The 24,945-nt window shown below is 48.6% G+C and overlaps 1 protein-coding gene across 1 annotated transcript in view; it reads right to left on the bottom strand.

The window, feature by feature from the left end:
* The window catches only part of ADD2 (adducin 2), a 126,112-nt gene that overhangs the window by 53,211 nt on the left and 47,956 nt on the right, over positions 1-24,945 (bottom strand). The window contains exons 2-4 of the mRNA XM_061431991.1: positions 9,161-9,278; positions 2,857-3,073; positions 1,025-1,163 (exon numbers count right to left, since the gene is read on the bottom strand). Of these exons, the coding sequence (XP_061287975.1) occupies positions 1,025-1,163; positions 2,857-3,039 (322 nt within the window). The 5' untranslated portion in view covers positions 3,040-3,073; positions 9,161-9,278. The remainder of the gene's footprint in view (positions 1-1,024; positions 1,164-2,856; positions 3,074-9,160; positions 9,279-24,945) is intronic.

Raw genomic sequence — 24,945 nt, 5'->3', positions numbered from 1 at the left:
AACTATGGCATATTCAACCATGCATAGAATAACATACATCTACCAAAAATTATGTTATATAACCATATTTCTTACATGAAAAATTAGTCAAGATACAATAAGGATATAAATGTGCATGTATAATGTGATTGCATTTTTTGCATAGTCTCCATGTATTAAGAAAAAAAGACTGGAAGGACACACACCAAAACATTGATAATAAGAATTTCTTCATTGTAAGGACTCAGTTCAGTGATTTTTAATTCCCTTTCTTGATTATTTTCCTAATTTTCAACCATAATCCTGTATTTATTTTATTGAAGGAAGTATTTTCCAATGTTTGTTTCTTAAAGATTGTGGGCAGAGCTTCAGAGCCAAGGAAGATGGGTTTGTACCTAGCCTTGGCTGCTCTTGGCCCTTGTCTATGGAGTCAGGTTGACCTGTCCAGTGGGGCATGGAGACACCAGCTCCAAAGGCCTCCTTTCGTCCCCTCCAAACTCCATTTCCAAAGGAGTAACTCCAGGGGACTGAGGGAAGAGCCACCTGAGAGCTGGATGCTAGGAGGACACGAGGATTTTCTTAGGTTCTGTACCCAAAGCTAGAGCGACAGGGAGCCGAATTCTCACTCTCCACTGTCCACTCCCAGGCCTCAGGCAGAGGCCACGTAAGATTCTTGGGTTGCAAACCTCTTCCCTTTATGCTAATCCCCTTATGAGGGGTGAGGGTGGTGGGGTCATACCTAGGCTGCCCTGCCTCTCTGCAGTGACACTGGGTTATACTACCCCCTCCCCCAGCAGACCACCCCCTGCCCTCCTAGTTCTGGCATCAGGGATCATTCTCCGTGGGCCTTTACATCACAGCAGCATTAGAAGCAGAGCCAGGTACTTCTTTCCCTGCTGCCCAGATCCCCCCCCAGGTCTGCTAAGGCAGCTGTACCACTCACTTCGTAGCCTGGCAACCGAGCTGCTTATTACTGTGCCTTCCCCCCACCACCCCCCCACTTCCTCCACCTCTGCTTCTGGCAGCTCCCCAGTTCCCCACGTACTCATGGAAGATGTTGGGAAGACTGCGTGGGAGGTGCTGGCCATGAAGTCCGCGATCTGCCGCAGGGCCCAGATGTTGGAGGAGTTGTTCCCCTTCTTCATCTGCTCCTGGATGAGGCCTTCCAGCTCCTCCCTGAAAGACTGAAGCAGGCCCCCGAGGCGTCCTCCCAGTGTGTCTCAAGCACGAGGGATACTGATGGCCCCTCTTCCAAGTGCCCACCCGTGGCCCCTGGGTCAGCTAGATCAGAGCCACATATCTGGGACCTCAGGAGCCTCCCAAAACTGCTGTGTGGGGAGCAACAAGGAGATGCTGGGAATGGATCCTATTCCCTTTGCCCTGGGGGAAACTCCAGGCAATATATACTCCAGAATCCAGGTCCTTCTGATGTCTTAGTGATAGCCTAGACCCCTCCCCACCCCCATCAGACACAGCAGGACTTCACTTTAGTAATTAAAAGACATTTTAAAAAGCAGAATTGAATGAAAAAGTATGCCATCTTCCCTGTCATTAGTCAGGCTGATGGTTCTTCTGGGCCTCAGTTTCCTTATGAGGGGTGGGGATGGTGGGGCCTATACAGAAGGAGTTGATGACCTCAGAGGTCACTTTTGATATCCTGCTACTCTGAGCCTGGCTTTGCAGACCATCAGGTGACACTCAGGAGGAAATAGGGAGCCACTTAGGTGTTGAGGAATCTACAAAAAAGGACAGAAGCAGCATGACTGCCTCTTGGCCCCGTCTCCTGCCTGAGAATAGTCCCATCCTTCAGGTTCCCAAGCTTGGGTTAGTGCTAACTCTGCCTCCACTCCTACCACACAACAGCCACCCCTTCTGGTCTCACACAGGGATTCTGTCATCCCAATGCATTCTCCTCCAGACCCCCCAGCTCACTGTCACCTGTCACCAAGACCTGGGGCGTATCCTCCTTAGCATTCACTGCGTGCTCTCAGCCGGGTCACACACAGCCCACTGCACGCCCTGGCTCTCCAATACCTAGGTAGGGACTGGGGCAGAGCCCATCCTGGCCAGTACCTGGAGATGCCACTCCACCCTGGGCTTACCAACACTTAGGATCACGTAGTGTTTCCTGAGGCCCACCCAGCTCTACTCTCTGAGAGACCTATTGCCTCCGTTCCCACTGCTCTTCCTCCCTAGGAGGGCCTGCATCATGGTCCTGCTTCCCTGGTCCAGTGGACCCACCCTCCATCCTTCTCAACACACCATCTGAGAAAGAGCACTGTATCCATGCCAGGCAGGTGCCAACTGACCTCAAGACTCTGGCCAGGGCTAGGTGACCCGGACTTGCCCCTCTGCTGTCTATTCCCCGCCTCCTGGGGCTTTCAGGCGCACTTCACTCCTGCCTTGGTATGTCAAAGCCTTATTTGCCAGGACAGAGTTCTTGGCGGTGTGCAGAAAAAGGAGCCCCAGACCTCCCACGTGGCACCTCTCGCTGGCCCCTGGTTTACCCGAATTGTTAAGAGTTTTCGGTGAAGAGGGACAGGAAGACTGGAAAGTGAGGCTCAGAAGGGGCACGAGGAACTGAAGTAGGGCTCCTGCTTCTCAGATCCACCTTCCCCACCAGGGAGTCAAACACAAGCCATAAACTGCACATAAGCCAGGATTTGCCATCCGCCAGCGACTAGGGAGATACTCAAACACCCACACAGCCAAAGCATCTTGCTCAGAGCTGAAAACTGTTCCGTCTCTGAGCAAGCGGAAGAGGAGCAATTTCTCTTTCGGGTTCACCGGGTGCATCGGCGTCCTCCGCACCCCTTCCCCGCCCTCCTCTGGCCTCCTTCCTCCTCCCCCGCCCGCGGGGGTCAGACCCCCACTCACCGGGCTCTGCAGGATCATGGTGACGCGCTTCTTCTGCTCCATCAGGTTGAAGTCCTGCCGCAGGTCGGCCGCGCGGCTGCGAAGGCGCAGGTACTCGGGGTCGTCCTCAGAGAAGCGGTCGAAGTACTGCTGCCCCTGCGTGGGCGGCGGGGAGGCGGCCTCGGGGACGGTCTCTTCACTCATCGTCCTCGTGGGTTTGCAGTCCCCTCCTGGACCCCTGCCGAGAAGAAAGGAGGATGCTCCCAGTCGGGGTGCACGCTTCCTAGGCCGGAGGGCTTGGATTAGGGGTGGGGAGTGGGAATGAGGCTATTCCCAGGAGAGTGTGAGCCGGGAGGCGGGTTGGCAGGCAGGGCGCCGCGGCTGCCGGCCTGTAGGGGGCGCTGATGCATCGTCCGACTAAGTGAAGGTCTGTCTGTCACTGGCTCCGGCTGGCCAGCCCTTCCCTGCCTGACCCACGGGGCTTGGTTCAGGTAGACTGGTCCCCCAGTGCGACCTCGACCTGCAAAGCTTTGGGGGCATTTTGTGCTGCTTATCCACACAGTGTAAAGCTATTCACTGCAAGTTCGTACTTGATCTAAAATGTAAGCCCTCTAAGAAGCCTCCTAAAAAACATGCGGTGGGAAATCCACGAAACTGAAAAGAGAACGGGTAGCTTCTAACAGGCTGAGCGCTGCTTCCCACCCGCCCCCCCCCCCCCCCCGCCCCAACTTCGACTTTGCTCCCGCCTCGGGAAAAGATTTATTGTGAATCTGTTTCTGTAAAACGTGTCTCACTGGAGAATCATTTCTTAGCATGAATTGAAAAGAGGTGTGCAGTTTTTATTAGTGGAAAATGAGTTTCTCTAAACCCCAGTAAATGAATATTGAGAAATAGTGAAACAGTGAACACTGATTGAATGGCACCATATGCCCGGCTGCCCAGGGGCCTGAGTATCTAGACCTGGAGCGAGAACTAGGGCCGTCCTTGGAAGGTTGGGCTGCGAACGAGTCACTTATTTTTTCCACTCAAGCAGGCTTTTAAAAATGCCTGAATGGTGAGTGAATGAATGTCCTTATGGCCATATTGGAGTCCTGCTGAAGAAGCAGGCTGCTGCTCAGCCTTGGCTTCCCAGCTGTGGGACTGTGGCCACCAGTCTCCCTTTGTGTCAGTGCTGCTAGGTTATCATGCTCCTTCAACATCCGGAGGGTGTGGGGGCTTACAGAGCCTCAGCCTTCTCCCAGGTGGCTGAGCCCCTTCTCAGCAAAAGAAGGCAAGTGCCTTGACTGAACAATAACTAGTTTTTGAAGGCAAATAGGAAGATACCAACAAAAGTGCTTTATCTGAGCTCAGGGTACTTGGCTTTCATCCTTAATCTGCCCCTCCTTCCCTTTGCCTCTGGGGACTCCCTTCCAGAAGGAGGTGGAACTGCCATTGTTCTCTCAAAGCAGCTCCTGGCCTCCCCAGACCTGATCTGCTCTGCCCTCTAGGCTCATCCTGTTAGCCAAAGCCTTAGCCTTCATTCCAGTCAGCAGCTCATTATGGAACAGGCCTTGTTGACAACCAGATAGCATATTCTTGTTGTCTATGAGAAGTCTGCGACTTCTTCCATCTTCTGTCAGCACTTTACCCTCTACCTTACAGTTCTTCCAAGTAGAACAGGCAGGGGCACACTAGGCAAGACAAGTAAGTGGGAGCCCATCCCATCAGCCCAGAACACTCAGGTGATTGACTGATATTATTGTTATTTGCATTCTTGTTCTTTGGGGAAGGCAAATAGCAAGTCCAAGGGAAGACACATGGACAAGGTCCTTCAAGGGTCAGCTGAAGCTCTGAACCCTTGGGGTTCTCAAGCTTGGGTGCACATTGGAATCTCCTGGAGAACTTTGAAAAATACTGATATCAGAGATTTTAATATTATTGATCTTGGGTATGACCTGGATTTCAGGATTTTTTTTTTTTAAGTTCTCTGGGTGATTCTAATGGGCAGCCATGGTTGAAATACCACAGATAAATGTTTGTGGTTGTGGTGTATAACAGAAGGCATTCATTCCAGGGCTTCCCTGGTGGCTCAGCTTGCAAAGAATCCGCCTGCAATGTGGGAGACCTGAGTTCGATCCCTGGGTTAGGAAGATTCCCTGGAGAAGGAATCTCTAGTAGGAACCACCCACTCCAGTATTCTGGCCTGGAGAATTCCATGGACTGTATAGTCCTTGGGTTGCAGAGTCAGACACAACTGAGAGACTTTAAAAAAAAATTCATTCCAGGAGCTTACCATTTCTAGCAAGCATGCCAAGATGGCACAAAGCCTCTAACGCTAGTGTTATGCACCACTTCCTATGGCTGTCCAGGCCCCTTCCTGCCACTCTATCATCTACCACCATACTCTTGACCTGGGCAGCAAGAGTGGTCCAAATGCCACCATAACGCACTTTTGCAAGTCTACAAAGCCATGACCTCTGGTCTTAACTGTCACTAGTCAGCTCCTTGTGAAAGCCCTCAACAGATCTCCCCCAGTTAGCACCATCCTTACCAGCCATGTCGATGAGATGGAGGCGGGAGGAACGAGTGGCCTGGGAGTGGCAGCCCAAAACAAACATTCTCTAAAGAGACATTTTGAAACATATTTGGCAGGTTGCGAGAATGTTTGAGGTTGTACTCAGTGACATTGAAAGCCAGATTCTTCATCTCAGTAGAGTGATGAAGTCTGTCGGGGATGTTTCGGGCTGAATTAGCTCCAGACTAGAAGCCTGCAGTGCTGCCCAAGTTATGACATTCCCTTGTTCATGGACTCAGGTAAGTAATTTCCCTCTTTGGATCTCATTTTGTCCATCCTTAAATGGGGGAATGAACAGAATGGACCTTGGGGCCCCATCCAGCTCTAACACTTTATGGAGAGAAACAGACTAATGTAGAAAAAGGCAGAAGGATGGAGGATCTAGGTTTCCTGGAGCAAGACCTTCTACCCACATCTCCCCAGTGCCTCTTCCTCAAGCCAAATGCCAAAAGAGAAACATCTGCAAAGAACACACATGACCTACTGATGACTGCCTTGTGGTTTCAAGTCAATCCCATGCACATGGGTTCAGTTAAGAATACTTCACCCGCTTCGTGCTCCCAGCAAGCCTCATCTCTGGAACTTGGGGAGTAAGAAGAGAGCACAAGGTCAAACATCATGGGAATGCATCGGAGGCATGCAGACTTGGGGTCACCACCCAGATTCTCCTGGGCAAACTCTGCAGCAGACCAAAGTTCTTCCAGAGGCCTTGCCCCACATACACACGCCTCTCCATTTTCATTCTCTTTGGCACCTTCACAGCCCCAAATCTTTGATGTTATTTTTTTTTAATATTTATTTATTATTTTGGTTACTGTGGATCTTAGTTGCAGCAAGTGAACTCTTAGGTGAGGCACGTGAGATCTAGTTCCCTGTCCAGGGATTGAACCTGGGCTTCCTGCATTGGAAGCACAGAGTCTTAGCCACTGGACCACCAGGGAAGTCCCATGATGTTATTTTTAAAATAGCAGCAGACAATGCCTCAGTGGGTACACTGGATGTGGGCATGGAGATCCTTGTGTTCCTTGTAACACCAAGTCACCCCAGCTCCGGATGTGTCTGAACTGTCAGCTTCTCTGGGACTGGTACCACCTGGTACTGAACCTTCCTGGCCTAAATCCTTTTCATCCAGGCAGGAAAAGGCTGGTCCTCTCCCTTCCTTTTGGAGTATCTGGATTTTCCGGGAATTGATCTGTGAAGTCTCTGAAGTAGCTGTCTCCCACAAAGCATGAGGAATCAAAACATTCAGGGCCCGATGGACAGGAGCCCCTAGGCCGGCCTTCACTTGTTACAGCCCAGTCCCATAGGGCTGCTCCAGTGGGCAGGGGAGGAAATGAAACCCTGACTCCCTTACCATGACAGCAGGAGCCAGAGGCATCCTTCTGTGCTCCTTCCTTCCCAAAATGTTGGGAGGTGATCAAAGCTGTGGGCAGCAGAACTTAGTGGTTAAAAGCAGGACTCTGGAACCAGACCATGAGTTCAAATCTCAGCTATGCCCTTTTTTAGCTGTGTGATCTTGGGCAAGTTACCTACCTCTCTGTGCCTCAGTTCCCCATCTGTTAAACAGAGATTGCAACTATTTAACTCCTCCTTAGGTTGTCGTGCAGACTGGGTGAGTTAATGTATATGAAGTAGTTCAAACGGTGCCTGGTGCCGAGCAAGTGCTATTAGCGCTTATTATGTGTCCTTTAGGGGCTAGAATCATCATAGCATGAGGAACATGAGTAATGAGAGGCTTATGATTCAATTGTAAACAGGTGCATGAGAAATAATTGTAATTATATGTTTTAGTCCCCAAACTAATTCAATCTCAAGTTATATTGACAAAAAGAAAAACCAGAAAAAGACTGATGAGAACGCTTTTTACTCTGACCAGATAGTGGGAACGTGTAAACCTGGAGAGCACAATAAAAGAATGTAAGCAGGGTGCTGAAGATCACAGAAGGCTGGCGCGTACAGAGCCAGGAGTGGCATCGTAAAGAGTATATAGGGCCTCTGGCTCCAGTTCCTGGCACTTGGGATTTCTAAAATGTCCAAAAGGCATTAGGAGTGTTTTGTTGGTCATAATGAGCCCCTCTCACCAAGCCTGAGCATAAAAATGCAAATGAGGTGACATGCTGGGCAATTAGACATTTCAAGGGAGGGACTGGCCACTGAGAAAGACCGTGCATATAATTAAGGGATTGGAACTCAGCCCCATCCCAACCACAGGAGGAGGAGAGGAAAGGCTCTGGAGATTGCTTTCAATCAAGTGGCAAATCAATTTTTGCCTACCAGTAATGCACACCCCCATTAAAGAACCCTGGACAGCGAGGTCTGGGGGAGCTTCCTGGCTGGTGAGCACATTTCTGGGCTGGGTGCTGACAGATCCCACAAGGAGCAGACGTGGAAGCTCTTCACCATGTCCTCATCCCCCAGACTCTGTGCTCTTTCTTTTAGCTATTCCTGAGTTAGATCTTCTATAATAAAACTGCAGTTGCAGTTGCAAGAACTTTCAGCGACTTCAGTGAACTATTCTAGGGAATCATAGAAACCGAGAGGGAGGTTGTGAGAACCCTCAGATTTATAGTCAAGTCGGTCAGAAGTGCAGGTGGTCAGAGGACCACACCTGCAGCTCGCCTCTGAAGTGGGCAGAGTCTTGTCCATGACCTTGCTTTTTCTTATGTTCCCTTTTAACTCAGGGTAGTGTCAGAATTGAGTTGAATCGTAGGACATCCTGTTGGTGTCAGAGAATTGGTGATGAAACAAGCAACCTTGATTTGTGAATTATTTTCATTTCCAGGACAACTCTGTGAGACAGACATTGTCCCTGCTTTACAGATAAAAAGACTGAATCAGAGAGGTTAACTAACTTGCTAAAGATCACACAGTAGAGTCGGGATTTCAACCAGGCCTGTCTCTGGCCCCAGATTCTGCGTTCCTCCTCTCCAAATATCTGCTGGACTGCCATGTGGAAGAGGGATCAAGGTGATTCCTGAGAACCTCGGGGGGCCAGAACCAGGAAACCAAGTGGTTATTGCAGGCAGGCAGATTCTAGCTAAGGGTGCGAGGGTGAAATTTCCACCAGCAGGAGCTTCTCAGTAAGGAGAAGACCAGACAGGCTTCCTCGTTAGATGGTGAGGTCTCTCCTTGGAGCCAGGGTAACCACAGGATGTTGTAGAGGGGCTTCTGCCCTGTTGGGGTGGGACCAGTGACCTCCGAGGTCCTTCTGATGCCATGATGGCTCTTTTTTTGTTGTTGAAGTATCGTTGACGATTGCTGTGCCAATCTGCACTGTACAGCAAAGTGACTCAGTTTTAGACATATTTGCATGATTTTCTCAATATTCGTTTCCATTGTGGTTTATCCCAGGAGACTGGATAGAGTTCCCTTTGCTATACAGTAGGACCTTGTCGTTTACCGAGTCTATATATAATAGCTTGCATCTACCAACCCCAAATTCCCAGTCCACCCTTCTCCCCCAACCCTCACTTCCTTAGCAACCACAAGCCTGATCTCTGTGTCTGTGGGTCTGTTTCTGTTTTGTAGACAGGTTCATATGTGCCATATTTTAGATTCCACGTATAAGTGATATCATATGGTATTTGCCTTTTTCTGACTTCCTTTACTTAGTATGATAATCTCTAGTTGCACATGGTCGCTCTCGAGTCAATGGGATCAGGGGAGTTCATGGCAATGACCCGAGTGTCTGGAAGCTCATCCTGGTGAGACGGACCCAACCAAAAACTGCGTCTCACCCCTTCCGCCTCCCCATCACCACCGACTGATTACCAGGAGGCCGGAGCAGCCTTGGCCCAGGCTGCCTCTTCTCAGCACTCAGTCTGCACGCTCTGCTCCACAGCCCGGCTCAATGACCACATCTATAGGATCTCAAACATCTGGGTAGAAACTGGAAAAAAAAACACAACAGATTTTAGGGTGTTTTCTGTTCCACCACAACTCTTTGCCCTGTTTTTGCAGCACCATTAGGAGCTAGTTTATTTTAAGAACTGTTGGGGAATTCTTGAAAATGAACTGAAGGTGAATTTTTATTTTAAAAGCAAATTCTGTCTACACAAAGGTAAAGAAAGCTTCATTATCTTTACAATTGGGATCAAAATTCCTTTCAAAGAGAGTTGTTGGAAAAATCCCTTTGCTGAATGTTGGCCAAGGGACCCCAGGCTTTCCCAGAGGCTTAGCTGGTAAAGAATCTGCCTGCCAATGTAGAAGACTCCAGAGATGCAGATTCAATCCCTGGGTTGGGAGGATCCCCTGGAGAAGGAAATGGCAACCCCCTTCAGTATTCTTGCCTGGGAAATCCCATGCATAGAGGAGCCTGGGAGGCTACAGCCCATGGGGCCGCAAAGAGTCAGACATGACTAAGCACACAAGTACCTACTACCACCAAGGGGCCGCAGGGGAGAGTGGCTGCTCTGCATGGTGGAGGGAGTTGAAGGCGGAACTCCAAGCAAGCCCAGAAGTGCACACACAGCTGGGCTGGAAGGGATCAACCCCTTCCTGACAACCCACTCCCCCAGATACTTCACTAACAGCTCCTAAACCCACACGTGCTGGTGTGACTGATTTTTGGATGCAGCCCAAAGAGGCAGAAGAGGTTTGAAGAATATCACACCCTGGGAAAGTGGGAGGGTTTTGAAGTTGCACAGACCATGAATTGGTGGATTTAAGCCAATGTCACCTAGAGTTCAAGGGGAAGAAAGGCCCCAGCTAATACTAAGTAACAGGTCATGAAGTAACTGCTGAAGGAGGAATGTAAAATAGTTAATGTCTTATAAACAATGGCAAGTTACTGATCCAAAAATCCTAGTTACTAATCCAAAAATCCTGAAGATCGAGGTCCTCAAAGGGTTAATCATCAATATACTTTTTTTTTTAAGCGATAGTTATTTTTTTTTTAACTTGGGTGTCTGTTGTTTGGACCCAGAGGTGGTTACCTCACCCAGAGTGGGCGTCATCCCCACCCCCAGACCCACTTCCACCCATGGGTCTGAGGACCTGTGATGGCCTGCCGGTCCTGTCTCATCAGCCAGGAAAGGAGCATTTGGAAAGACTACTCTCACCAAAGAGGGGGCAAGGAGAATTCATCTTGGGAGGTCTGATGTGCCCGAGGGAGTCCAGGATGCTGACTGACCCCTGAGGCACCACTGCTCTCTCAGTCTGTCTGAGCACCCCAGTGCTCAGCATTCCAGTGCTGAGAAGGCCCCTGATGGGTCCAGTCCTGATGCTTACCCCTCTAGTTAGGGTCTTGACAGCTGTTTCCAAAAGCTCTTCTCTATGCTCTGCATGTCCAGCTGCCAGCTGCAGGTCTCCTAACCATGGGTCTTATTTTTAGCTAGAAAACAGGGTCACTGCCAGAACTTAACGCCACTTCCATGCATGGCCTAACAAATGTGGGAGCCCTGCCTACTGGGGTTTGCTGATATACCTCTGAACGTGCTCCTTCCTGTGGGCGGCCACTGACCTGCCTTAAGACCAATCCTGCGGCCAGCTTGTCTTACGTGACGTGCCAGCTTCCTCCCCTCCACCAGCAGCCCCTGGCACAGAGATGAGGTTGCCCATCCCTGCTAAGGCGTGGATTTTCAGAGTCTGAGCTATTACTTGTGTCCACAGAGAGAATTAATGTCACCCAAAGGGACCTGCTCCATTCATGTAAGAAGAGAGACATCTGTCCCACAGATAAGTATACACTGAACACTGACTAATACCCATCCTATCTCCATCAGTGTTGATATTCCACTATTAGAGCTCCATTCCTGAGGGTATAGTATTAACCCTTGATTACAATGAAAATAGCCCTGAGAGGTATTATAGGTAAATGCATTATTTTAAACAGTCTCCTGTGTTAAGAAACCTGTCAGATCTCTGCTTGCAGAGTCAGGCTGGGTGGGGCCAGGACAGGTACCCGATCAGCAAGTCTCAGTGAGGGAAAAGGAAGAGGAAGAGGTCTGATGCCAGGGCCACTCAGGAGAGTCCAACTCCTGAGGCAGAGCTGGGCCTCAGGGGACCCTGGTCTCGCAGACAGAACGCTCTGAGCTGTGCCTACTGTCACAGCTCAGAGAGAGGGTCACGATCCACTCCAGTCAGCCTTTGGCTTCCCCAGCATGTGCTTCAAAGGCCAAGCTCACCCAGGCCCCATGGGAAGAGCTAAGCAAGGAGTGCCCCATGTAGTGAGAAGGCCTGACACCTCCTGGGAAGCCACCCCGGCCCCACTACCCACCCCCATCCCAGGGTCACCTGCTCCCTACTCTCAGCGGGTAGCCAAGCCAGCTGGGAGGCAGAACAAGTTAGGACACTGGATTTCAGCCCTAGCTGGCTGCTCACTAGACTGTCCACCCCACCCCCAGACGTCCCACAGCCACCTTGAAAATGACCTGTCTAAATGGACCAATACTCTAGCCAGCCCTGCACCAGAGCCTCCCTCCTCCATCTAGCATCCCCTCCCTGCCCCCCACCCAGCTGGCCACCCACCAAGGGCCCCAGAAGGCAGCCTTGACTCCTCCCTCTTCATGCCCTGTTTCCCTACTGTCACCAGATTCTCTGGTTTTATGTCCTAAATATTTTCCCACCCAGAGCACCACACCTTGAATCAAGCCAGTGTCATCCCCATTGCATTCAGCAATTCAGTTCAGTTCAGTCACTCAGTCATGTCCGATTCTTTGTGACCCCATGAACTGCAGCACACCAGGCTTCCCTGTCCATCACCAACTCTTGGAGCTTACTCGAACTCATGTCCATCGAGCCAGTGATGCCATCCAACCATCTCATGCTCTGTTGTCCCCTTCTCCTCCTGCCTTTAATCTTGCCTAGCATCATTTACAAATGAGTCAGTTCTTCACATCAGGTGGCCAAAAGAGTAGAGCTTCAGCTTCAGCATCAGTCCTTCCAGTGAATATTCAGGACTGATTTCCTTTAGGATGGACTGGTTGTATCTCCTTGCTGTTCAAGGGACTCTCAAGAGTCTTCTCCAACACCACAGTTCAAAAGCATCAATTCTTCATCGCACAACTCTCACATCCATACATGACTACTGGAAAAACCATAGCTTTGACTAGATGGACCTTTGTTGGCAAAGTAATGTCTCTGCTTTTGAATATGCTGTCTAGGTTGGTCATAGGTTTTCTTCCAAGGAGCAAGCATCTTTTAATTTCATGGCTGCAGTCACCATCTGCAGTGATTTTGGAGCCCCCAAAAATAAAGTCTCTCACTGTTTCCATTGTTTCCCCATCTATTTGCTGTGAAGTGATGGGACCTGATGCCATGATCTTAATTTTCTGAATGTTGAGTTTTAAGCCAACTTTTTCACTCTCCTCTTTCACTTTCATCAAGAGGCTCTTTAGTTCTTCTTCATTTTCTGCCATAAGGGTGGTGTCATCTGTATATCTGAGGCTATTGATATTTCTCCTGGCAATGTTGATTCCAGCTTGTGCTTCATCAGACTGGCATCTCTCATGATGTACTCTGCATATAAGTTAAATAAGCAGGGTGATAATATGCAGCCTTTTCATACTGCTTTCCCGATTTGGAACCAGTCTGTTGTTCCATGTCCACTTCTAACTGTTCCTTCTTGACCTGCATACAGATTTCTCAGGAGGCAGGTCAGGTGGTCTGGTATTTCCATCTCTTTCAGAATTTTCCACAGTTTGTTGTCATCCACACAGTCAAAGGCTTTGGCATAGTCAATAATGCAGAAGTAGATGTTTTTCTGCAACGCTCTTGCTTTTTCGATAATCCAACACATGTTGGCAATTTGATCTCTGATTCCCTTGCCTTTTCTAAATCCAGCTTGAACATCTGGAAGTTTTCAGTTCATATACTGTTGAAGCCTGGCTTGGATGATTTTGAGCATTACTTTGCTAGCATGTGAGATGAGTGCAATTGTGTGAAAGTTTGAGCATTCTTTGGCATTGCCTTTCTTTGGGACTGGAATGAAAACTGAACTTTTCCAGTCCTTTGGTCACTGATGTATTTTCCAAATTTGCTGGCATATTGAGTGCAGCACTTTCACAGCATCATCTTTTAGGATTTGAAAGAGCTCAATTGGAATTCCATTACCTCCACTAGCTTTGTTCGTAGTGATGCTTCCTAAGGCCCTTTTGACTTCACTTTCCAGGATGTCTGGCTCTAGGTGAGTGATCACACCATCGTGATTATCTGGGTCATGAAGATATTTTTTGTATAGTTCTTCTGTGTATTCTTGCCACCTCTTCTTAATATCTTCTGCTTCTGTTAAGTCCATACTATATCTGTCCTTTATTGTGCCCATCTTTGCATGAAGTGTTCCCTTGATATCTCTAATTTTCTTGAAGAGATCTCTAGTATTTCCCATTCTATTGTTTTCCTCTATTTCTTTGCATTGATCACTGAGGAAGGCTTTCTTATCTCTCCTTGCTATTCTTTGGAACTCTGCATCAAATGGGTATATCTTTCCTTTTCTCCTTTGCCTTTTGCTTCTCTTGTTTTCACAGCTATTTGTAAGGCTTCTTCAGACAACCATTTTGCCTTTTTGCATTTCTTTTTCTTGGGATGGTCTTGATCACTGCCTTCTGTACAATGTCACAAACCTCAGACCATAGTTCTTCAGGCACTTTGTCTATCAGATCTAATCCCTTGAATCTATTTCTCACTTCCACTGTATAATCCTAAGGGATTTAATTTAGGTCATACCTGAATGGTCTAGTGGTTTTCCCTACTTTTTTCAATTTATGTCTGAATTTGGCAATAAGGAGTTCATGATCTGAGTCAGTTAGCTCCTGGTTTTGTTTTTGCTGACTGGATAGAGCTTCTCCATCTTTGGCTGCAAAGGATCGCATTCATGATCTCGGCCTAGTCTTTCCTTTCTCATACACCCCATCCAATCAGTAGCGAGAGTCGCTGTTCTAAAAATGCAAATCTGACCCACTGCCCTGCATCCCCCTCCCCACCCCCAGCCCATCCATGGCTCCCCGCCATCGATGCAGTGTTCTTGCAACTTTTTTTTCCCCTAATTTCTGCTCCTCTAGCCAAAATTTAGTCAAATTTAGATTGTATTCCAAAAATGACAGCTCTCCTTTTTATATTTATCAAACAAAAAAATTTAATTCTGAATTTGCTTTTTCAAACCAAATGCATTTTCCATGTTGGAAACTGAAACCCACCCATTCCCCACCAGGAGACCAAGGATCAGGCCTTTCTGTCTCTGGCCACTCCCTTCTTTGAGGACTGCCCCCCACAGAACGAGGTCCCTCTTAGCTCCTTCACAAAGCCCCCTGGGCCTCCCAGTGCCTGCCCCCTCCCTCCCAGACTATCGCTCACGCTCCAGCGACTGTTCCCAGGACCCGGAAGGCACTCAGCCAGTCCCCACCTTTGTCCTTGCTGGTCTCTGCCTGGAGCACTCTTTCTTCTTTGCCATTTCCTTTCAGCTCAGATTGTCTGCTCTTCCCGGAAGCCTTCCCTCCACACCCCTGTCCCTTACACTCCCATCACCATTATGCTCCTCATTCATTCCACTTACAATCCGACAGCAACAGTCTATTACCAGGACCTCCTAGCAGGCAGGGCCTGTGTCTTTGACATGTCTCTACTCTTTGTGTTGCTGTAGGGCTGGTGTCAGGTAGATGCTTAATAGATATTAGTTGAACTGAAACTCCACTAGCAGTGAATTAGGCGTTAACACTGCCCAGGTCCTGGGGTCCCAGAGGTAAGTAAGGGCCCAGGGGAGCTCGGAACACTGTGGAGAGACCAACCCCTGAGCAGCCCATTTCAGAGTATGGTGCTGAGTGATAATGGGGCATGTGTGGCAGGCACCCTAGCAACTAAGCTGTCTCCTCTAAAATAACATATTCTCTTGTTATGTAATCCAAATGGCTAGACCTCTCTGACAGCCATTCTTCCTGCCTATTTTGACAGAATTCCAGCAGTTGGTTGCAGCTCTAACAAAGCCAACTCCACAATATAACACAGATTGTGGGGAGACAGAGGAGAAGGGAATAGACACCCTCAGCTCAGCAGCCCCCCCTTGGCCCCCCCCACCTCTTCCCTCAGTAGCTCCACCCCTGCCCCACCCCCACCCCAGGACCCCCTCAGTTCCCCTCTCAGGGCAGCCCTGGAGCTCCCTCTGGGCATCTTCAGTTTGCACCCTCACACTCTGGAGCCTACTCAGCAAAGACTCTGCTGGGATTCGCCCTCCTCGGAGAGCAACCAGGGATCACAGTCCTGAAAGGCGCTCCCTGTCACAGGTCATTTTTGTCTCTGTCCCACTGAAGATCAGGTAAATGTAACCACTGGAGTATGAAATCACATTTCTGTGGGTTGTTCCTTGTAGCTATAAAAGGAACAGAAGGTCTAGAAGAGAATGCTCAAGTTGTCTGACTTTCTGTTCATATCTGTTTAAGCCCTGTGCGCACAAAGGGAGGCGGGTACCTGTCTCCTGTCTCCAGACAGGAGCAGACAGTCGGTATCACCCGCACCCCGAGCCCACAGCGGAAAGACACGACAAGTGGTCCTTTCCCATCTGCTTCAAAGTCTGCCACAGGCATGGCCACCCCCTGGGTGGGGGTGCCTCTAAAGCCCCAGGCTCCCAGCCCCATGAGTCAGCTCCAGACAAGGACAGCAGGGCATTTACTTCAAGCCTGAGACGTGAAGTCAGAGCCCAAACTCACCGATCCCTGAATGAAGCTTCCAGAAGTGAGGGAGGAGCTGGTCAAGGCTTTGCTGCTGTTACTTTGCACAGTAAATGGAGACAGTTGAGTGAGAGATGGGACCACACCCTGCCTGGTCGGTTCAGATAAAGAGAAAGCTCATGCCCCTGGGTGATGGGATTATGGCTGAGGCTTATCATCAGCTTCTTCACCTACTTCTGAATTTTCCACAGTTCTAGGTAAGGGATTAACCATTTAGGATGAAAAGAGTATCAAAGGAGAAAAGAGGAAGTGTCTCCCTCTGTCCATCTCCAGAAACCCCCTTGGCCGCAGGAATCCTTTAACCCCTGACTGCTGCACCCTCAGAAGGAAGACATTATTTGATCCAAAAAATTGGAGCTGTTAAACCCAGATAGGTATTGGGGCTGTGCCCAGCCCTTCTCATCAGTGCCATGGTGAAGGGCCCCTCATCCTGCTTTTCAGGTGAGGAAACTGAGGCTCAGGAAATGGAGTGACTTGATCAGTCACAGAGCTACCCGGGATCATGGCGTTCCTGAGACATGCACAGAGAGAGCATTTCAACACTGTGTGTGGGGGTGAGGGCAGTGCTCCAACACAAGCTAGTGAACTGTGGGGTTCCAGGGAGGCCCCAATCTCAAGGCTCCGGCATGAACTTTAACCCACTTGCCAGATACCTCTGCCACCATCACAAAACCATGTGGGCTTCATGCCTTCACTGAAGGGGAAGAAAGGGGGTTCAGGAAACCCCAGTGATGCAGAGACAGTCCTGAACTAGCAGGATGGCTGTGCTCAGCCTTCAAATACGCAGTTCCTTCCTTCGGTGAGGAGGTGCCAAACTTGTATATTATGTGGATAAAAGCCTGTCTAATTGAACTGACTGACACGTCCTCTGATTCACTGTTTCACACCTCAGGTTGTCCTGGAATCCAGTCACAGGGAACTTTGAAGTGGTCATGTTTTCTACCTTTTGCCTTCAGGCCAGACTGTACCTAAAAACCAACAGAGCTATATTTTGAAAGGTTTCACCTTGGTCAAGTTTGAACATAAAACGGTTGTTTCTGCTTTGGGACCTAATCTGAGAGTATTTATCCTTCATGTGGCAAGACTACCCTTAGCCCCAATTCCACCTCCAGCCAAGAAGTCCAGGGAACAGATATTGGATGCTGTGTCCTTCTATGTCTCATAAGCTATTTTCTTGGCCACAGATGTAGAAATAAATACTCCGTTAGCATATTAAGGTCAAGATTGTTATGCTGGGCTTTAAAAATTGGTTTTGTTGGTTTTATTTTTTTCACTTAGTGAGCACAAAAGGAAATGATAAGAACACCTTGCATCTAGGACTAAAGGGGGATCTGACACCATCCCTCCCCTCTCCAGACTGAGGAAGCTATAGAAATTCACAGATTCAAAGGGACATGGGACTTGCTGGTTTGGGAGGGAGAGGAGAGTCAATAGGCCCAGAAAGAGGGGATGGCGGGAACTGGAAGGAACATGCCAAATCGTGACAGGGTCCAAAGGCTCATGTGGGGAACCCACCGCCCCTGGAACATGCATCAAAGACAGCCCAAAGCCTGAGCAGTCAGGCTCACAGTGTCACAGTGTGTCGGAAACAAGACAGAAAAAAATAGCAGGCATGTTGGTTTGACTTTCCACTTCTCTCTATGATCCTCCCTATGATCCTGTATGGTATGGATTTTATCACAATTAAGGAAAGAGCTGTTTAAACTTCTGTACATATTTGTATGTGTGTCTGCATATCCATGTGTCAGGAACAATGCCATGTACTCACCAAACTCACTTCCTTTTCTTCCTGGGACCCACCTTTCCTACCTGCCTTCCCTCTGAATAGGGCCAATGAGATGTCAGCCAATGAGATTAAGCAGAAGTGACTTGCGTCACCTGTTGCCCAGACAGTTAAGAGCAGAACTGCCCTCTCCACACTCTCTCCTTCCTTGCCGCCCTGCTGGAGGCGGAGGATCCGGTGGAAGCTCTGGGACCTTTGAGGGTGATGCAGCCACCTGATGGAAGGTGGTGGGGTGTCACTGAAGGCAGCCCACTGAGCACTGGATCAGGGAGGCTGAGGTGGTGGTTACGGTAGCAGGTAGCCCACCCTGAAAAGCATGTTTTCTTTAGCACAGGGTTGACTGTCTTCTATTAGCTCTATGGTTGTTTCTTCCATTTCACTTGAGTGTCTCCTTTGAGATCAGCAGTTACCCATACGTTGAATTTTTGCTCTCTAATTTTTTTCTCATATTTTTTTTCTCACTAATTTCCTTACTGCTATTTTCCTGCCATTCTGAATGTTTGTCATTATTATCATCATCTCCAATTTTACTAATTTTAATTCAGCAAAATAGTGTGAATTCTAATTCCCACATTGAACATTTTATCTTTTGCACACTTTTCTTACTGTACCTCCATTTCACCTCTGACCTTCTCATCTTAGTCTATCTTCTCCTATGACTGCCCCCTCCTGTTTCTTGGAAGCCAAGCCTTTTTTAACTATTTTAAGGCTACTAGGGTTGGGAAGATCCCCTGGAGAAGGGAATGGCTACCCACTCCAGTATTCTTGCGTGGAGAATTCCACGGACAGAGGAGTCTGGCAGGCTACCATCTGTGGGATTGCAGAGTTGGACATGACTGAGCAACTAACACATACATACATACAGGGCTACTAAATAGTTTTCTGTCACTTTTCTTCTGGTTCCTACAGCAGATTATTATGAGATAAGTACTTCTTTTGAGTCTTCCAGATCATTTATCTTCTCTGCAGTGTCTTTTCTCAAAATACATTTAATGGTTTTTCTTTTCCTTTATTCTTAAATAAGGTGAAATCAAGTCTCCTAAGATCCAACCTACAGTGGAACCAGCTTTTAGCAAAAGGTTATCAGGAAGCCAGATTTCTGGAAATCAAATATGGTGCACACATAATTAACAGTGACTTATATTACCTTCAGGCAACTTGTGCACTGAGCTGGCCATAAAAGCTACCTCCCTAATCAGTCCACTTAAGATCAGAGATATACAAGGACGATTATCAAGAAAACCAGCTCAATCTCCCATCCAGTTATAAAATGGGTGCTCTTTTTACAGAAAATTTAATGAAGTTCACTCAAGCTCATTTCTAGGCAGATGATCCTAGTCTCTTAACATCAGACTCGAAGAAACAAACAAGTGAACCTACACTTCTTAAAACATGACCCTCCACTTAATAACTTCCTGAGAGTTTGTAAAACTCTTGATAAGATTTAGGAAGGAGGAAATGAAAGGTAAACTTCAGGACAACAATTTGAGGGCTATCAGATTCCGGCAACTCAAGCCAGCCTACTTCCAGGACGTCTCCTGCTTAAAGAAATGACATGAGAGGCTAGTCACACAGCAAGCCCAAGGAAGACTTTTGATACAGGCCTCAGAAGTGAAGGCAGAGAGACAGAAGTGCAGGTATCGATTTTATACTGAGAGGTAAAAATAAACATTGGTAACACTGCATTTCTCTAGATCTAAGATATCATTGTTAATTGACATGTGATTATTTTAAATATTACCAAGAAAACCACTGCTAGTTATAATTTTGCCATCATTAACCGGAGCACATATCCCAATATGAGATGTTGAAATGTGGGGAGAAAATGTGTGCATTAGAATTGATGAAGTATGAGAACCCATCTTAGAAGTCAGTGTCACCAACTTTGAGATTGCCCTTCACATGGGGGTGACAGGTTGTCCACCAAATCGGGAAGCCAAGGGATGAGGCAAGAGAAACAGGCCATGGGGCTTTGGGAGAGCCCCTTGACACTTTGAATCAAGGCTTATCAGCAGACGAGGTTGTCAGCTTCTGGCAGGTACACTACTGACCAGGATCTATGGAGCGAGGCAGATTGACATGCCCGGCTCCCAATCAGCGCACACCCATGATCTGCTGAGGAGGCATCTTCCTCCTCTGTGGAACAGGACCATATTATCATAAGGCAGGGCCAGACTAGAATGAGAAGGCCAAACATAAAAGACATCAAGATGAAACAGAATGGAAATAGATCCACCTGAATTTCTGACTCACTGAGCCAGTGAAAACCACCATGGCTGGAAGTGCTCTCCAGAGGAACTAGCACACAGCATGTGCTCGACCGGCCCCGTATCCTCACTCTAAGAACCCCCCCAGATCGGCCTTGGGGTCTGCCTGGCCTCCTTCTCAATGTTGGCAGTAGACAGAGTTAAGGTAAGCAGAGAGAAAATGAAGAACTATTAAGGGGAGTGGGGATAGGGTGAGATGGGAACTTAACTCAAATGGAGTTTGTGCTGGGCTGTGCTAAGTCACTTCAGTCGTGTCTGACTCTCTGCGACCCCATGGACTATAGCTCTCCAGACTTCTCTGTCCATGGGATTCTCCAGGCAAGAATACTAGAGTGGGCTGCCATTTCCTCCTCCAGGGTATCTTTCTCATCCAGGGATCGAATCTACATCTCCTGCGTTGGCAGGTGGGTTCTTTACCACTAGTGCCGCCTAAAGCCATCTTAATACATGATGAGCCCAGGAAACTGGCTCCACCACGCAGCATTGTGGCTGAAGATCCAGGCTCTGGAGAGCATTAAGGGACCAAAATCGAATTCAAGCTCTGCATCTCTCCAGCTGTTACTAGTTTCTCTCAACCTCAGTTTCTTCATCTGTAAGATGGAGAGAGGAAGAGTACCTCGGAGGAGGAGCATATGAGACAATATATGTAAGCATAGGCTTTGCACAGGGCCTGGTAGATAATAAGTGGTCACTCAATAAATGTTACATGCTTGCTAGTCAATGAGTCCTCTTGTGGTCCATGACAGTGTAACAACTGCGTCTTTAAATCACAGTCTGGATTCCATCTTCCAGCAAGTGTACATCTGGGCTGACTGCCCCATCAGATGTTCTCAGTTCAGTTCAGTTCAGTCACTCAGTCATGTCTGACTCTTTGCGACCCCATGAATCGCACATGCCAGGCCTCCCTGTCCATCACCAACTCCCGGAGTTCACTCAGACTCACATCCATCAAGTCAGTGATGCCATCCAGCCATCTCATCCTCTGTCATCCCCTTCTCCTCCTGCCCCCAATCCTTCCCAGCATCAGAGTCTATTCCAATGAGTCAACTCTTCACATGAGGTGGCCAAAGTACTGGAGTTTCAGCTTTAGCATCATTCCTTCCAAAGAAATCCCAGGGCTGGTCTCCTTCAGAATGGACTGGTTGGATCTCCTTGCAGTCCAAGGGACTCTCAAGAGTCTTCTGCAACACCACAGTTCAAAAGCATCCATTCTTTGGCACTCAGCCTTCTTCACAGTCCAACTCTCACATCCATACATGACCACAGGAAAAACCATAGCCTTGACTAGATGGACCTTTGTTGGCAAAGTAATGTCTCCGCTTTTGAACGCCAAGGAATCTGTGAGACTGAGCTTAATAAAATTAGGCAGATTATGTCTGATGCTGAATTTCTATACTAAGGAAACAAGTGGATTTGGGGCTGGTGCATTTGTAAATGATGGGCTCCACTTTTCCCTCTGAGCTGCTCATCTGGAGCTTCCACTATTGGTTTGTGGAAGCATGTCCAGCTGTTTGTGACCCCATGGACTGCAGCATGCTAGGCTTCCCTGTCCTTCACTATCTCCCGGAGTTTGCTCAACACATGTCCATTGAGTTGGTGATGCCCCATCTCGTCCTCTGTGGCCCCCTTCTCCTCCTCCTTCAGTCTTTCCCAGCATCAGGGTCTTTTCCAATGTGTCAGCTCTTCACATCAGGTGGCCAAACTATTGAAGCTTCAGCATCAGTCCTTCCAATGAATGTTCAGGGCTCATTTCCTTTAGGATTGACTGGTTTGATATATTTAAGTGACTGCTATGTTCAAGCACTGTACTCAGCACTGCCCTACCATGAGCCTGCCATTCCAGAGCCCATACTATGCTGAGGGGTGAGGGACAGAGCAGCCATGAGACCCTGGGCATTGTATGCCTCATCTCTAAGTGGTGGCCATAGCAGTACTTATCTCACGAGAAATATCTCACCTGCATTCTGGGGGCCTTTTCACAAGGTATTCGGAGCGTGGCTCAGCTGCCAGCATCCTAGTGAAACCATGCACCTGTCCTGGCACATATGCCTCTGTGCACCCTGCCTCCCACAAACATACTCCGTGCACATGGGCCTTCTGGAGCTCAAGTCGGGCTGTGTGCTGCCTGGAATGCTCCCCTGAGCACACCAGGAGGCGGCCTAGTGACATCTCCCTTGTGGTTCTCCCCACTGGGCTCTTTGACTTTGCTTCGGGTCTTCTGGACTTGGAGCTCCATCTCAGAGTTGCAGCGCTCAATTCTGTCCCCTCTAGAGATCTGAGCATCCCTCCTTGGCAGGTCCATGGATAGAGTCCCTGCCAGTCCCTGGCCCAAGCAATGTCCCTGGCCGTGGCTATGCAGTGCTCCTTTGACACAGATGGGACGCACTGTTTCAGTCACTCACTGAACAGTAAAATGTGCTCCCCATCCTCCAGGCACCAACAACTGGGGGGCCCCAACCTCCAGGCACTGTGGGGTGGGAGCAGGAAAGCTCACACTGTATCTTGGCCTTCTTTGTGTTCTGCCTCCCTGAAACGTGGGACCTGGTACCATCTCTCTCCGCCACCTCTTGAACTTTCCATAGTTTCAGAAGCACTTAATAATGCTTCTGAATAGTGAAGTATATTGTGATGAGCACAGATTCTGGGACAGACTGCTGGGTTTGTAGCCCAAGTTCAACTCTTCCAGCTGTGAGAGCTTAGGTGAGTTCCTGAACTACTCTGTGCCTCAGTTTCCTCATCTATAAAATAGGGGTGGTAATTACAGTTGCAGCCCTGAGGGCTTGTTACAGTCAAACGGATTCATCCATGTAAAATATGTAGGGCAAGGTCTGTCATAGGAAAGGCATCAATAATGCTGGTACTGTTTGGCAGTGTTCAGCAGTATAGGTAAATCAGAACACCAGGCTGGACCAGCTACAGAGGGTGAGCTACGGCAAGGGGCTAGAAGCTTGCTGCCTGGAATCTTGCTGCCCGTTCTAAGGGGGTCTGTCATGGGTTGAAGAGTGGCCCCTCCCCTCAAAAAATATGTTCATGCCCCAACACCCAGAACCTGCAAATATGACCTTATCTGGAAGACAGATCTTTACTGATATACTTAAACTGAGAATTTTAAGATGCAATCATCCTGAGTTATCCTGGTGGGCCCTGAGCCCCATCACAACTGTCTTCACAAGCCATGTGTTGACAGGAAGCAGAGATCAGAGTGAGGCAGCCATGAGGCAAGGAATGCCAGAAGCCACCAGAAGCTGAAAGAGGACTGAGAAGATGCTCCTTTAGAGCTCTGGGAGGAGTGCAGCCCTGCTGACCCCTTGAGCTCACATTTCCAACCTCCCTGAGCAGTTTCAGGCTTCCCCCACCCTAATGTGCATACGCATTGCCCGAGGGTCTTGCTAACCTGCAGATTCTGATTCAGTCAGTACGTATGGAGTGAAGCCTCCAGATTGTGTATTTCTCAGAAGCTCTCAGGTGAGGCTGATGCTACCCTACTTTGAGAAACAAGGGTACGAGAGCGTATTGTCATCAACAGCACCATGTTGGCAAGGGGGACCCCCAGAACAAAAGTTTGGAATTTATAGATGCAATCAGTCACCATGCAGGACCATTGTGGGAGTGGAGGAGCCTAGCTTTCAGCTGCAGGATAAAGAGTGGATGCATGTCATTGAACTCTGGTGGGATGTCTCCCTGGGCTCAGTCGATGCTTCTAAATGGAACAACAGCTCACCGGGCCAATGCTAATGGCTTCTGACTGTTCCAGTCCATCACTCTCTTATGGCGTCAACCAAGAAGTGGTCTCATTCTTTTGGATGAAAAAGAATAAGAAAGGTTTCCTTAGCCTTGTCATACAAAGAGCCCAAAACAATTCCTGGGAGAATGGAAACTATGACGACAGAATCCCAGTTTTCTAATTTCAATGAGCTCGATGGAGACTTCTGCTTCAGTACTTTTGCCCTAATGTTTTTATAGAGTGAAAAACACTTGGTCCAAAAAAGATGAGAATGTACCTGGAACCTAGTCTGAGCTCTTATGTGACTGGGTAACTAGAAGTTCAGTTTGATAGAGACAGAGAGGAGAGGCCGTTGCATGGGTGCCCAGGATAAGGGTGGGAGTGGAGGAGCTTTACCCCATTAAAAAAGCCTAGGTTTACAAATGAAAACAAAAAACGCTGGCCCACCAAGTCCAATGTAGGAATGGGCAGAAGACACAGATGTCCTTTGGCCAGAAATCTCAACATATTCATCTCCCCACTTAGCTCTCTTTTCAGTGCTCACTCCTTCCATCCAGCCCACACCCATGGTTGCATGTCTAAAATGCTTCACAGGAACCATCCATGTCTCCTGTCCACAGCCAGACAGTCCCCAGGCTCTATGTCACATACCAACAGTGATGGATCAGTGACGCTGCTTGTAGAGCTTGAATCCCCTTCTGCCTTCAGTCAGAAAGAACATGAGGACTGGTTTCCGACGTCTGCCATAGGCTGGGGACAGGAGTGTGACTCTATGCCATTTCTTTCTGGACAGCAGCAGAAGGTCATCTTGGCTTTCAAGCTCCTCAGTCTGGCACCAAGGAATCACCTCCCTGCTCCTCCCGTATGAAAGGCCCAGCCCAGCCTGACAGACAGGCCTGCCCTCCCGCCCCAGCCCTGCACACGTGCTGCTGCCTCTGCAGCCTGACTCAGGCTGGCCTCTCCTCTTCCCCTAGCTAAGGCCTTTCTAGTCTCGCCCTCTTCTCAGCTCCAGGACCTCTCATTTGTCTTTTCCAGCTATTGCTCATCTCTGAATACAAGTCAGGACAAAAATGACTAATGCGTGAGTGTCCCCAGCTCTTCCCTCCCCACGGGCCTCCCCTCCC

Source organism: Bos javanicus, chromosome 11, assembly GCF_032452875.1.
Source record: "Bos javanicus breed banteng chromosome 11, ARS-OSU_banteng_1.0, whole genome shotgun sequence".
Taxonomy (NCBI): Eukaryota; Metazoa; Chordata; class Mammalia; order Artiodactyla; family Bovidae; genus Bos; species Bos javanicus.
Note: the sequence above shows the minus strand (reverse complement) of the source record. Positions and strands in the feature narration are given on the sequence as shown.